General features: G+C 27.1%; 1 protein-coding gene across 1 annotated transcript in view; it reads right to left on the bottom strand.

The window, feature by feature from the left end:
- The window catches only part of LOC101239717 (TBC1 domain family member 2B), a 115,342-nt gene that overhangs the window by 20,965 nt on the left and 78,183 nt on the right, over positions 1 to 16,194 (bottom strand). Inside the window, exons 23-24 of the mRNA XM_065791107.1 lie at positions 3,254 to 3,332; positions 2,966 to 3,097 (exon numbers count right to left, since the gene is read on the bottom strand). Coding sequence (XP_065647179.1) covers positions 2,966 to 3,097; positions 3,254 to 3,332 — 211 coding nt within the window. The remainder of the gene's footprint in view (positions 1 to 2,965; positions 3,098 to 3,253; positions 3,333 to 16,194) is intronic.

Genomic DNA, 16,194 nt, shown 5'->3' with positions numbered 1-16,194 from the left:
GTTCTACTGCTGACTTAATGGTAATAACAGAAAGGCTCTCTATCAAAATTAGAAGTGGAAAAGACTTTGACAAAATATCATCTTCTATTGCTTGTTTAGATGAGAATTTGCTCACTAGTTTTGCTTATCTTTATAGCATACAGAACTTTCAGAAAAAGAAGAAAAAAAACGAAGAATAATGAAAGAAAAGTTGCTGCCCCATCCCAAACCCTGAGTCGATGTAGCAGTACTCCCCGGTGAGTCAGGCTATTTGTCAGTTGATGTATGTACTGAAGCCCCCGGCAGCAGGCTATTATAGTGTGACATCAGAGTGCTCATCTAAACTAGCAATTTAAGTTTTATATATATATATATATGTGTGTGTGTATATATACATATGTATACATATTTATATATATATATATATATATATATATATATATATATATATATATATATATATATATATATATATATATATATATATATATATATATATATATATATGTGTGTGTATATATATATATATATGTGTATATATATATGTGTATACATATATATACATATATATATATATATATATATATATATATATATATATATATATATGTATACATATGTATATATACACACATATATACACACATATATATATATATATATATATATACATATATATATATTTATATATATATATATATATATATATATATATATATATATATATATATATATATACCACAATTATCTTCACAGGAGTCACAGATATATTTGGCAGGATGTGAATCCGTACTTAATATGCCTCGTGAGCCCAAATATGCATGGTGCTTCTTGCTTGCTATTCTTGGCCAATGCAAATTTTTTACTGTTTTTAGGTTTTTTGTCTCCTGTTTCCTTATAGTTAATTTTTTTGGTTTAATTTGTGTATGTATTTCTGGAACTATTTTTGCAGAATTAATAAAGAACAAAATTAATAAGCAAGCTGTGGTAGCAAAAAAGTTAAATGACTGAAAACACATGCTTAGTAATAAGATCTTTGATTTAAAAATTAGGCTTACCAAGTTGGACATTATAAAATAAATATATTCTATGAGTGATAATGAAAGAAATAAAAGCGATGCCTTAAAACTTAAACATTCCAACAAACTCCAATCACAATGTTCTAAAAAATCCCAAGTTAATCAGTGCACTCTTAATCGATTTAATGTAAGGTATCCCATACACAAAAATCTATAAAAAACTCATTTAAAGAAAGACCACAAAAAATACTACTTAGATGCTATCAAACTTTTTTTTTATCTTTTATAACACAAGATTACAGTTAATATCACAAAAATCACAAAAAGTTTCTTTCATGCATACAATTCCCTTAAATCTTGAGCAAAAACTTCAGTTTAACAATTTATTTGATGAATACAATAAAAAATCTTATAGTTCTTCAAACCTTTGTAACTTGCAATAAACTGCTCGTTACTCTGCATAAAAGTTTCAAATAACTTCATGTTTCAACTAAACCTGGTCTCCACTAAACTAAAAAAGTTAAAAAAACATTTAATCTGCTACAAACCAAAACTATCTGAAATATTTAAACTTAAATAGCTTTTTCAAGTTATCAAATCATTTTTTTCTGATTTATTAAAGTCATCTTGAATGGAGAACACTTTTCAAGTAACCACATGATTCTATAATTGGTCTCATGTTATTTCTTATCTGTATTTATGATCTTCCTGATAACCTCATTGCTTAGAACAAGCAGCCAGTCTTAAATACGCTCTCTTAAATAATCTCTCCTCTGTGACAGCTTAGAGCTCACAATGAGCTCACTCATTTGTTTACTGCTAACCATTATCACAATTATCCTGATATTACCACAAATATCATGATATCCTGATGAATGGCCACACTCTTAGTGCGTCCTTTACTTTCTTTCTTCTTTGATTACTTCTCACTGATGCCCTCTCTTAGAAATTGTATATGCAATTCATAGCATCAGCTAACCCTGCTTTTTTAAACATCCTCACCAGTTTCTTATGCCTAATTCATAAGCAAGCTCTAATCTCATGCTTCCCTATTCAAAACAATCTCATGTGAATTGCCATTCAACAAACTCACATCTTTTTACTTTAACTGTTTATTCATGCCCAAATAACTTTTATTCACCTTGTTTTTATTTAACATGTTTTGGAATTTTTTGTGAAGCACTGATGTTTAATTTTCTGATGTTTATTTGCAAAACACAATATCTATTACTTAAATCTTCAGAAAAAAGAAAATTATCTAGAAATAATTTATCCAGTCATCATAAAAGTATTGATAGTACAAAAAAAAACCTTTAAATGTAATAGAGTGTCACAAAAATTACCAAGTAAGAGGCAATCAGTATTCACATAATAGTCATACAAAAAAACCTTTGAATTTTTATTTAAGTATAAATTAAAATTAAATTAAGAAAAAAAAATTAAAAAAAAAACAACATCACTATTTATTTACACAAAACGAATGTTATATTTATTCTACAGTTCAAAATAAATAACTAAACACAAATAATTATATATGTTTATGTTATCAATACAAAAACATATTTGCATATATATTATGTATTATTGTATAAGGTTGATAAACTCCTGAGAATTTATGGAACTTTCAAAAAAAACTCGTCACTATTTTTAAAAAATTCTTTAAAATATATTTTCTTATAATTTTCTTCAATGAGAGAATACATTTTTTTCTTAAAAAAAAAAAAAAAAAAAAAAGTAAATATTTTTTTCCAAGTTCAATTATTGATTATTGAACATGCAACAAAAAATGATAACAATATTGGCTATAGGACCAGCAATTATACAATATAAAAAATATAAAAATTTCCCACTTTTTAAAATTCTAATTTGGTAATTATTTTATTAATATTAAAATTTTATATCAAAATTTTTAAAAATACAAAACAAGCAAACAAAAAACAAAAAAGAACAAGGAAAAAAAAACTTACATTTACTGGAAGAGCGTCAAAAAATATTGTCATGAACCAATTAAAGGTTATTGGAGCCAGTTCACAATTTAAACTTTCCAAATGTCTAATAAGTTCAGGGTTTAATTCTTCACAAAGATGGGAAAATACTCTCTAAATAAAGATAAAATCAGGATTTAATTCTTCACAAAAATAGGAAAATATTCTTTCAAAAAAATAAATAAATAAATTTTCAAATAAATTTAAAAAAATGCAAGATTTTTTAAAATTTATTTGAAAATAATAGCAACATTCTAAAACTTAAAATACCTGACTAGCTTGTGTTCCAGAAAGATATAAGTTGTAGTGATGCTTTGGAAAATATACCTCTGTAATAGCAACTAACAACCTAAATAAAAATATATACTGCTGTAATCTATATAAATATATATACTTATATATAACTTAACTTATATAACTTAACTTAAAACAGATGTGAACCATAAGCTTATCATTAGCTTGCAAGTTAGCTTTTATAGCAACACCAATATAAACTTTTTATATTTCTATATTATGTTCTACATATATTCAGTAATGATGTAGTGGTGAAGTACTTATTCTACAAGAAGATCCAAGTTCGATCCCGACCATGTCCCTGGTAGTATCACATACATTTTGTTTCTTTGGGGAGCAACTTTGATCTTCAAGATTTGTGTTTAAATGGTGGAATTAAATGGTTCAGGGAGGGTTGTAACAATGATTTAGAAAAATATTAAAACCTCTTCTTCTGTAAACCTCCATGGCTTTGGGAAGGTGAATATTAGACTGGGTTGAAAAAATAAACTTGTTATGGAAAACTATTTCTTGATGCAACTAAATGTGGCACAAGAAAATTTAAGCAATAGAAGTACAGTCTATTTGATTTTATTTAATTAATAACAAAATGATTCTTTTGTATCAAACAAAACAAACACTTCTGTCTGTATCAAACAAAGAAATCATTGTACTCTACATAAAGTTCGTTCGTATAAACTCATTTCTCATTTCTGATTCAATTCACAAATTTATAAGCAAATTTAACTCAACGTTTAACACTTTTATTGTAGCTTGGGTAAGCATCAATTGTAAAAGGTACATCAACATTTTTTATTTTCTTTTATTTGAATTCACCTGCTTAAGGCCACGAAGGCCACTACAGTCGAGGAGGCTACTAAAGTTGTGATTGCAACCCTCTCTCAACTCTATAACTCTGAAACACAAACCTTGACAAGTAAGGTCGCTGCCCGAAGAAACAAGTTTAACAAGTTACTACCAGGGACATGGTGGAACTTGAATGGATCTGTTGGTATTTGAGTGAATGTAAATTTTGGTTCTTTGATTTGAACTTTTAATTAACTATCACAGTCATTAGCATTAAAGTCAATTTCTATTACATAAAATTATCTAACTTTTAAGTTTGCCTTTGAGTGTTGGTTTTTTAATTTGAGAATGATATCTGGAGCTTTACTATGCTTGATTTTGTCAAGGCCAGTCATTAATAAAAGAAAACTTTCAGAATGGCCGTTTGGTTTAATGTAAAAGTTAACAATATCAAGATAAATGTTTTAAAGATAAAGAGTTAAAAATATAAAGATAAATGTTTTAACAGATTGCAAGGTACTAATGGTCTTACAATCTGTTAAAACATTTAACTTCAACTAATGAAGATAAATGTTTTAACAGCTGTAAGGCCATTAGAGCAGAGCGATTCAAACGTAATAGGAAACTAACTTGGTGTAGTGAAGGACAATTAATTGATCTATTGAATAGAAATTAAGGGTTTTTTGTTCTATTTAATTGTAAATACATCAAGTCTGCAAAATTGATCATAGAGAGTTAACTTACTACTGTAATTTATAGGCCTCGATGAGATCTTTGATTATGTTTTCTACTCTTATAGCAAGAATAATGTGATACAAATTATGCTGGTTCTTACTAAGATTGAGAAGTTTTCGATAATATAGGTAATCTGTATTATCAAAAAACATATTAAAAATTTTTCTTGATACATTTCTTAATTTTATCTTTTATCATCTTCCCATGGGTTGTTGAAGTGATCTTCAATTGAAACAATAGGTAGTGAATGCTCTCCGCAAACTAAACAGTTATTGACCTCTTTGGGTATAATCAGATCTGCTGCTTTATTCATACTTGTATTATTGATTTATCAGTATTGTTTACATCACAATCAGAATAATAACTTTACTCCTGTCAGTGCAAGCTGTTTAATATAATTTCTTCAAGCCGATTAGGAGCAATTTGCGTTTTGTATTTGCAATAATGACTTTATGTGTTTGCATTGCATCATGTTTTATGAGTCGCTAGAGATAAAAAATAAAGTTTGGTATTTGAAATAATGACAAATGACTTAATGTGTTTGCTTTGAAGCACATTTTATAATCCGCTAGGGAGTGAATAACGATTGTTAAATTTATATACAAATTGCTGATATTTGTAAACAATTAGATTTGCAGTCAAATGGTAATACAATAATAAAATGTTGGTAAATTTTTAATTTATTTAATATCTCTGGGAAACTTATATTGAATTCCCCACAAAACAAATATACCATTTCTATACCACATTGTAGATGTAAATACCTTTGAAATCTACTTGCATAAACTTAAATTATTTTTTTTTAAATTGACATCATTTTGGTCTCAACGCCCTCCTCCCCATTGTCAATTCTTGTCAAACTTTTCAGTACCCACTCCCCCCCCCCCCTTTATGTTTACTGACATTTATGGATTCTCTTTACATGATTCTTATTATGGATTCTCCCTCTTCTTAGTTTTTTTTTATAAATTACTTTATTTCAATCTGCATTAGAAATAATATTAAAAACTATCAGCTGTGGCAAAAGATGCTGCAGCATGATTTGAAAGCAGAGTGGACCAGTGATTTTCAATTTTTTTTAGAAAAATATGAAAGTTGCAAATCTTCCAGATCATATTTTAATTTAATTTTTTTTTTCATGTAATTCATTATGAAACATAAACTAGAGTGAATTATAATTAATACACTTTTAAAATGAGTGTTGGTTTAAAACATTTTCTTGTGTATTTTCATATATAATGAAGTGTAAACAATTTCTTTTTTGATTTTTACAATCTTTTAGACATGTTTGGGTCCTGTAAAAATAAATAGTTTTACATAAAAGTCATATAATTAGATTAAAAAACATAGTTTTAAATGTTGCAACTTATTTGTGATTAGATAAACAGATAACAAATTTTTTTTTAGATATTTTTGTTTTTAAGTTGAAAAAATAAAATCTCATCTTTTTAGCTTGAAAACTTCAACTTGATGCAGAAAAATTAATAAACCAAAAGTTTTAGTTTTGTTTACATTTACTTATTTTTAATGATGCATTTTTTTGTTATTCTACAAAAAATAATGTTTTTAAAGCAGTTTATTCATTTTGATATTTCCTAATTTTAACTATTTTACTAATATAATTAATTTATAGTTTATTAATTTTGATATTTCAAACTAATTTATCAAATAAGATCGCTACTAGTTAAATTTAGATTTTTTTATTTTTGAGTGAACTCTTTTTTTTTATAAACTATCTACTCCAGCTTGAAGCAACTTAATACCAAAAATTGCTGGTACCTAGTGGACAGTTACAAAAACAAATATCAAACAATAATAAAAAAGTTGCAAGAAACTTTTGATATTGTACTATACTTGATTTTGATTGGCTTAAACTAACCTTTTTGTTTATTATGACAATGAGTTATTATCTATTTAAGCATAAAGAGTTGGATGCACTGTTCCAAAGTTCCAATGTCACTTGATTTTATTATTTATTGTTGCATTCTGTGCATTTGACTTTGGGTTGTAAAAAATATCTAACAACTTGATAGATTGTAGGCAGCTCATTCTTTGTTAAAACAGCAGAAAGACCAAATATATAGTGGCTGCTTTCTCTACAGGTTTTAATGTCTGATGCTGAAGGTTGATTTAAAAGATTGGTTTTCGCTGTAGTAAAATTCATGTTCATTACATGATTTAGGCCAATAAAGAAACATAATATAAACAAGACATTGCATAATAATAATCATCATTCCTGTTTGAACAATATGTTTTGAAAAATAATAGTACTTTTAATGAAAATACAACAAGTGAATATTGTAACATAGCAAATATACAAAATAAAAAAAAACTAGAAATAACTGCATTAAAAGAATAAAATGATATGTTAAAAGATTCTTTGAACTCATCTTAAATTATATTACTGTCAAATTGATCTCTCTAAAACTAATATCTCATTCTTCATCACCTGAATCTACAAATATTATAATGGGCACTGCTCTTAAGAGCTAGCATCTCTTGTGCCATCTACTAAAATTCATTCTCGTGTTACTCGTCATTCAATTAAGTGTCATCTTTTTTCTGTGACTGTTCCAAAAACGCTTATTCGTCTAGTTTTTTTCCTCGTACATCAGTTCTTTGGAATTCACTTCCCTTATCTTGCTTTCCTGATTCATATAATTTGCAATCTTTTAAGTCGTCCGTCAATTGTTATCTTGCTCTACAATCTTCATCTTTTCTCTTTCAGTAACTTCCAACTTTAATTAGTGGCTGCTTGCAGCCTTGTTGGAAGCGAAGATGTTTAAAAAAAAAATAAAAATAAAAATTGGAAACCATTAAATTTAATGTCAATATTTAAATTTTAGATTAGTAGAATAATAGTAAGTGATTTAAAAAGCTGTTGTAAGATTTGATTATAAATAATAAATATATAAAATAAAAAACATGTAATTATCATTAGTTTCAGATATTTATATTAAAACTGTCAATAGTAAAAACATTGCTGACCTCAGCTGGCAGGGTGTTTCAAATATTTGCAACTCAATTATTGAAAAAGTTAAACCAAACCAAGTAGATATTATTCACGACTAAAACAACCATATCCCTATCCATAATCCTATATCATATTTCAACCATTATACTACCCATATTCTCATATCATATTTCAACCATTATGCTATCCATAATCTCATATCATATTTTAACCATATCCTTAACCATAATCTCATAAGCCATTTCAACCATTATACTACCCATATTCTCATATCATATTTCAACCATTATGCTATCCATAATCTCATACCATATTTCAACCATATCCTTAACCATAATCTCTTAAGCCATTTCAACCATTATACTAACCATAATTTCTGAGCTAAAATAAAATAATATAAAGATAAAATAATGGTAGTATAACAACCATAATATATTAATATATTATGGTTACATCATAACTATAAACTCTGAGCTAAAAGTTTTTTTGTAATTTTGTAATTTTAAATCAATTTTTTAGTTAAGCTATAATTTCATAACTGAAATCTAAGCTCGATCAATTTCACAAGTGAAATCTACGTGTAATAGTAAAGTACACCTATTATAGCAGCAAAACTTCCAGGTCTTTCAAATCCAACTTGTGCATCCCCAGAGTTTAATGTAACTACTAATCTTCTTCCACTACCAACACTAGGCATAGAATCGGATTGATTAAAATTTCTGTAAAATTAGATAGTTGTTGTAGAACCAATTATTGCACTTGATTGAAACAATAGTCCAGATTCTGTATTACTAAATGATGTAGTATTAGCACTGTTCCATAAAGAAAGATAAAAATCTTCTAATCCAGATGAACAGAATATACACATACTATTAACATCAAATCCAGGAAAAACTGAATAACTACCATAGTGATATGGTGTCCAAGGAGATATCATATTGTTAGTATGTACAGGAGAATTGAATGCATCATACATGCGTACTCTTGATTCCCATCAATCTCCAAATTTGCCAACAACATGCATTCTAATATATTTTAAATAAACACCATTACCATTTCCTGCAGTGTTCATTAACATATATTAATTACCATAAATTGTGTTCGTATATATCTAAATATTGCTGATTATAATTTAAGAGATGAAATGTATGGTGGTAATGATGGATTTCTTGAAACAAAAGGTTGTATCCAATATAGATAATACTGGATTACCAGTATTATTGTAAAGTTCAATTGCTAGATTGTTATTAAATGGTAAATTAAATGTAAAGTATCCTCCCATCAAAGTAGCATTAAACATATTACAACCTTCTAAAGAGTTATATAATAAGATGATCCTCCAAGTGGAGAAAACAAAAAATCACTGGCTAAACCTATAATATCTATTCCAGTAGCATCTGTAATATGAGAATAATCTCCTATGCAGAGTCTATTATCTACATATATTTTAATAAATACGTTACCTGGTACAGTTCCACCACTTGGTGCAGTTCCTCAAGTGCTAACCACAGTTTTCTGAGAATACAAGAGCTATCATTAAAGGATATACTATATACTAATGATCCATTAGTACCTGTATGTGGCTGAAGAGTCTGATGTTTGCTCCAAGGCATGTTAAACTTGAATTTGGTATTATTTCTAAACTGTTAGAAGAAGTTACTAGTTTATCAACATAATTTTTTGTAATAGCATCACTTGGGTTTATAGGTTCTGCTACATTTACTAAGTTGTTTTTGTTCATGTCAATACTACTAATTGCATTATTTAGACCATCCCTCCTAATAAACAAATTATTAACTTGAGTTGATGTTATTCCATTTGTTACTTGTTTTGAATTTGAATCAGAAGTGCATCTGAATTTACCAACAGCCATTTCCTCTTTATATATAAAGAAAAATTTTTTAACTATTTTTTTTTTTTAAATTACCATAGATTATTAATAATATTCTGAAAATCTTGGGCTCTTTGACCTCTTTGACCTATAAATTATTTTCTTTTAGTTTGTAGTGTCCATATGCTAATGCGTGTATACCATCTTCTAAAATAATTCTTTTATCATCTTCAGCGCTGAATGCTACTTTATTGATCTCTTCTGTGTAAATTTCATGTAAATGGGATCTTGTGACATTCATTCTCCTAATATGCTCTCTTTTATTCAATAAACAATCTTTGTAATTTTCATGTGTTATATACTTTTTAACAACATTTTTCTTTACTCCTTTACATTTTTTCTTCTCTTTTCCGTGTACTTTGTAACAATACAACTTGGACCTAAGTCCTACAATTTCTTCAATTTGTGCTCCTTTTGATTCGTCTTTAAACTACTACTTTATTATTAGCTCCATCGTTAAAACTTTATTAATTGCAAGATGATTCTTATCAAAATCACTTGTATCAAATTTGCTTTCAATATCTTTAGCAATATCTGCATAAATGTCTTCTGTTTTTACTTCGTATGCTAAAGAATCTGTATCTGTGAATAATAGTTTTGCTCTATCAGAATATTTTTACTTTATGTAATCATAGTGAAATTCATACATTAGATATTGCTCAAATCTAATACACACATTCCTAAGTAAATTGGTTTAGAATATTTTAATTTTGTTCTTTTCATATGTATTGCTATTAAGTTTTCATCAAATATTGTTCTACTTTCAAAGTTAGGTTTTGATGCTAATTTAATAGCTTCATTTCTGTCTGTTACTAATCTAACATCAATTCTGTTTTCAATATTCTCCATTGTTTTTCCAAATACTGAATTGTTCATTAGTTTAAAAAAGTCTGTTTCAAACTTATTAATTGATTTAGCTCTTAGGTCTGTATTTAGCTTAATGTATTTACTTAATCATGCTGATTCTTCAAATTTTATTCCTTTATGAATTTTTGTAATCTTTAATCCTAATCTTTCATACAATTTAAGATTTTCGTAATGAATAACATAATTTTTCTTATTAAAGTTAGGAACTTTATTCAAGTTGGGTACTAATTTTTCAACTTTATCAATAGTTATTCTTTCAGGTGCGAGCGAATAATCGTTGTTTATCATGCAGATGTTCAGGATAATCTAAATCTACTTCTAGTATACATGGAATTGATTTCCAGTTCATCAACTCATTTTCATCCATCCATTTAAAGCTATGTGTTGGAAGTGGTTTACTAATTGCCCATCCATATAAATTATTAGCATCTAGATACTGTATATAGGTTGATGGTTTGCTTTGATCATACACACCACCCATGTACTTATTATTAGAAGTTCCTAATCTATTTGATATCATAATAATTCCACCTTTCTTTATCATTAATATTGTATCATAATCACTTAGTAATTCTAATTTTATTTCGGTTTTCTTTAGTGCCACATCCCAAGCTAATCCTGGTGCTGTATAGTACCAAGCAGGATCTAAACCATAATTATTAATACAAAGATCTCTAAAATTTTCAAATGTATGAGCGAGTAACAACACATCTGAAACATTGTACAAATCATGATAATCTCTAAATTTTTTACAATTAAATTCCTTCCACACATTTTGCGCATGCGAGTAATCATTATCACTTATTCCTTCACTGTTTAATCTTGAAAAGAATGATTCTTTTGGCGGTAATTGTGCCTCATTAAATCTATTAATAGAATCAACCCAATTATATGGGTATATGGGTTTCTTAGTAACAAATCTAATTTTTTACCTGAACAAAATCTATAACTATCTAAGAAACGAAGTTCACAATTAACTTCAACTTTCTTACCATCTTTAATATACTCACCAACTTTAATTTCTCTAGAAAAGCTAATATACTTTTCTTCATTGTTTGGTATACAACTCAATTTTCCTTTTGATAATTTCTTTATAAATAAGTGAGAATCATAACCAAATAAAATGTGAAATAGTACTAGAAAGAATCTTGGAATTTTATAATTTAGATTACAATTTTGATGAGCAGCACCTTTATATTTTCCAGTAATATGGCATATGTACTTTATCTTCATTTAGTTTTTTTCTACAAATATGACATGATATTGCTGAATTAAAATCATGCTTGTTTTCAGTAAATATCATCTTTTTTGGAAATTTAATCATGTTATAAATTTTTATTATATCTTCTTCTAAGCTGTCAACAAAAATTTGTGCAACATCATCCGTTTTACTACTTGCAGTAAATGTGACTGGACTGCTTTGATAGATACTTTCGTCAAAACACTTAATATAATAACAGAATGAACTTGGAATGTGTATTTGATATTGCTTAGTATAAGATTCATTCGGATTTGGTTCACAAGTGTCAATTGGTTTGATAAAACTTTCAAAGTCTGCATAAACTACAAACAGAACTCTCATTGATTTATTGTGATTAGTAAATTGCATTGTTGAATTTAGTGGTGAAAGTTCAATAAGCACTGAATCATGTGTTTCACAATAAGGTATATGTTTAGATAAAGATTCTTCAGAATTAAACCCTAATAAACAATTCCTACAATAGTGTTTTTTACAATGTTTATTAGATGTTTGTGATGAAAGTAATCTTAAATTTTTTATTAAACAGTAATGATTAGTTTCACCATTTGAGATTAATAGTAAATCTATTAAATGTTTGCGATCATTATTCTTTTATACATGCAAAATATAAACTTCTGAATCTTCATAACTATATACATTGACACTGATATCTGTATTGTTCTTCTCAAATTGTGTAATTTGATTTAATGATACTGGAAATTCTATTTTATCCCAGTTTATTTTTTCAGCTTGATTTTTAAGCTCTTTATCTACTCTTTGAGAATTTTTATCTTAAGGTTTTAATGCTCTTGTGATACACCACTTAAAACATTGATTATCTTCATTCTTTATATTAATTATCACATTTTTAGTTGCTGAATTTTTATCAAGTGGAATGTATGATCTAGCTTTAATAGGATTATACTCAATAATATTTATATCCATATTTTCAACAGAAACAAATCTCCAACCTGATCCTGCCTGTTGATATATTGATAATGATTCTAAAATTTTCTGCTTTGATATTTCATAAAACTCATCTAAATCTGTTGATTCTAATACAACTTGATTATTCGTTCTAAATGGAGCAGTTGTGATTATAGTTTCTCCTGTTTTAATATCAGTACGCTCCATTTCACAATGGAGAACTATATAAACTTTAAAACTTTTCTTTTCTTTTAGTACTTTAATAGCGCTATTTTTGGCAGCATTTATGAAGGAGCATCGTAACCTTCTATTCCTTTGGCTGTAAATTGTTTTGTAACATTTTTAACAGATGATTTCTTTAACTTAAATTCTATTGGGTTTTTGTAAAACTTATTATACAACTCTACAACTTTAGATTGTAATGCTTCAATTGTTTCATTAGCTTTTTTTATAATTTTATCAGGAACATACATAATCCAATCTGCAATAGAATTATTATTTGATTCTTTTTGAGATATTGATTTATTAGTTGCAATAAAAGGTGTAGGAGTTAAAATTGTTGAAGATGATATATTTGGAACAGGCTCATCTAGTATATTTCTATTTTTATATAACAAGATATTTTTTTTTAACTTTCATTTTCTTTAAATAATTTTTTAAAAAAAAATCTTGTCATATATTTTTCTGATTTTTAAATATATCCAAATCCTCGTATTCTACAATAATAATTAATATTTTTATATTTTGAAATTTCCTGCTCTTTTGTAATTGTCAATGTTCTATATACAAAAGGTGTAGGAGTTAAAATTTCCAAAGTTGCCATATCTGGAATAGGCTCATCTAGTATATTTTCCATTTTTTATGTGACAAGATTTTATTTATTAAATATTTACAAAGCACATGTAAATATTTTTTTAAGCATATATTTATTATAAACAATATTCTATATGTTTCCACCCTCTAATTCTATAAGAAGGTTTTATAACTCTTTCTATTTTAAACTCACCATCTTTTTCAATTTTAACTGATTTATTTGAAAAAGGTAAATAATCGTTAGATAATTCTATAGTTATATCGTATTCTGTGACATTTTTGTTTTCCATTTTTATATGACAAGATTTTATTTATTTATTATTATTACATGAATCTTTTTCAGAATTTTCAGATTTTAATATTTCAATCTTAAATCCATTATCAACTTTTCCATCACGTAATTCAAGATATCTCCATCCATGCTTAGTCTCACGCATAGCACTATATAATGATTTATATATTTTAATTTCTCCAGTTTCCATGTTTGTTAATTTAACAGTGACTGGTTTTTTCTTAATTGTTCTTAATCTTTCATATTTTGGATTTATTCTTTTTTTTTTTGTTTTTCACGATGTATTCTAGGCTTGATTGTTTTTTTCTCATTTGTTTCTTTCACTGGATGTATTCTAGGTCTGCTAACTGGTCTTTTATCATTTACTTCTATCACTTCAGTCATAATTGATTCTTTATTTAACAACCCATTATCTATAGCAATCATTAGCAATGAAGCGATATTGTCAGATGTTTTTGAAATGTTATTTTATTCTAATAGATTTTAAACTTTTCTTTGTGTATTTTATTCTTTTAATATATAAAGAAAAAAAAAAAATTTAACTAATTTTCAAAAAAATTTAATTTTCAAAAAATTTAAAAAACAGAATAAAAATTTCTTCTGCCTGATTGCAGTTGCAACATTTTATCAGATATTGTAATTGCAATTTCTTCAGTACACCTGCTGGAAAAGTTATATTAAATATTGATGTAACTTTTATTTGTACCGCACTTGATAAAAATTTTTCTGATTGTTTACTAACATCAAAAACAAAAATTGGGTATAAATCTTTATAGTCAGAAGGAGTTATATTGCTGTGTGTAATCAATTCATTCATTCCAAAAAAATTTCATTAAAAACAGCTGCATCTCTATAAGCTCTTGAAAATTGCTGATTTGGGAATGATAAATAATAATCAACAGCAGGATATCTTTCAGAATTAAGAGAAATGTAGATATTTGACAAGTCACAATGATTAAATATTATAGGATTAGCATTTTGGTCTCCACTTTTATTTGTTTGAAATACAACAATAAGGTATCCTGGTCTTTCAGTACCTATCCTTGTGATATGCATGTCCCAAGAAAATCTAGTAGATTGTTGAACAGATATAGTATCACACTGACACTGACGATAACATACTGGAATGTTTGTTTTTGATGCGATTTGATTAAAAAGTTTAAACCTTTCTTCATCTGCTGGTGGCACATGTGGCATAAACAATGATACTTTATTAAGATTAACTTTTGCATCAGCTACAGCAGAAAGCTTAAAAATTGCGTCACTATGAATTTTTCTTACAAGAGTTATTGTATATTTAAATCCAAAAATAACCTTGTTGTAATCATTACAAAATCCAAAAATGTATCTTAAAGGTATGCAAAATGAAAATGTTCCTTTTGTAGTTGGTTTCTGAATTATGTATGATTGTCTTACTGCAAACCCTGAGTTATCATTAAGTACTGCTGTTGATGTAGTATCTTTATACCACAATTGATTTAATCCTTGCGCTAATTGAAAGTCGTTTGGATATCTAAGCATTCCTAACATTGTAGTTGCTTTACCTGGGTAATAAATAGTTTCTACTTTTTGGTTCATTATTATGTATGATATTTGACTAAATAAATGCATAATACCATTATTTGCCAGTGTCACTGCATCTGTATTAACATAAGCTGTTCCATCAGCTAATTTAACAAGTTATCCTTCAAATAAGAGATAAGCTTCAGATGGAAGTGTGTAAATATCTTGTGTCACAACGTCGATTCTTATTTCTCCAGGAATATTTAGATTTGTACAAGATATTGGTTCGTATTTATGGAATTCAAGTCTTTCAATTCCATTATCCACAGTTGGCATTTCTGTAAAATTTAAGATTTCAGAAGTTGTCATTTTGTTTTTATATATACAATATAAAATTTTTTTTTTTTGATTGACAACTCTTAAAAAACAAATTGTATAAAAAATTTCACAAGTCTACTCAAGTCTACTCAAGTTTACTCAAGTCTACGCAAGTCGAAGACCGCGTCCTTTTTTAACTAGATCTATTCTTATAGCATTTCCATTTGATACTCTTTTTACTGATCTTATTGCAGAACCCATCATCATTTTATTTATATTTGTTGTTATATCATCTACATTATTATTTTTAGATCTTTCAGATCCATTACTAATCAGATCTGTAGATCCAACCAAATTTAAAATTATTACATCAATTTTTTTATTAGTAGCAGGTTGTGAAACTATTTTTGAAGATGCTTTATCAAATATTTGTGTTCTTTTTACAACTGCAGCATTTCTAGCAGCTTCTATTGCTGATGCTGAAAGTTCTTTTCCTGCTGATTTAGCAGCAGTTATTGCAGTTTTTCCTAAACCACTAGCAGCCAACTCCTTCAACATAGCTGATGATACT

Source organism: Hydra vulgaris, chromosome 02 (assembly GCF_038396675.1).
Source record: "Hydra vulgaris chromosome 02, alternate assembly HydraT2T_AEP".
Taxonomy (NCBI): domain Eukaryota; kingdom Metazoa; phylum Cnidaria; class Hydrozoa; order Anthoathecata; family Hydridae; genus Hydra; species Hydra vulgaris.
The sequence above is the reverse complement of the archived record's forward strand: the minus strand, read 5'-3'. Positions and strand labels throughout refer to the sequence as shown.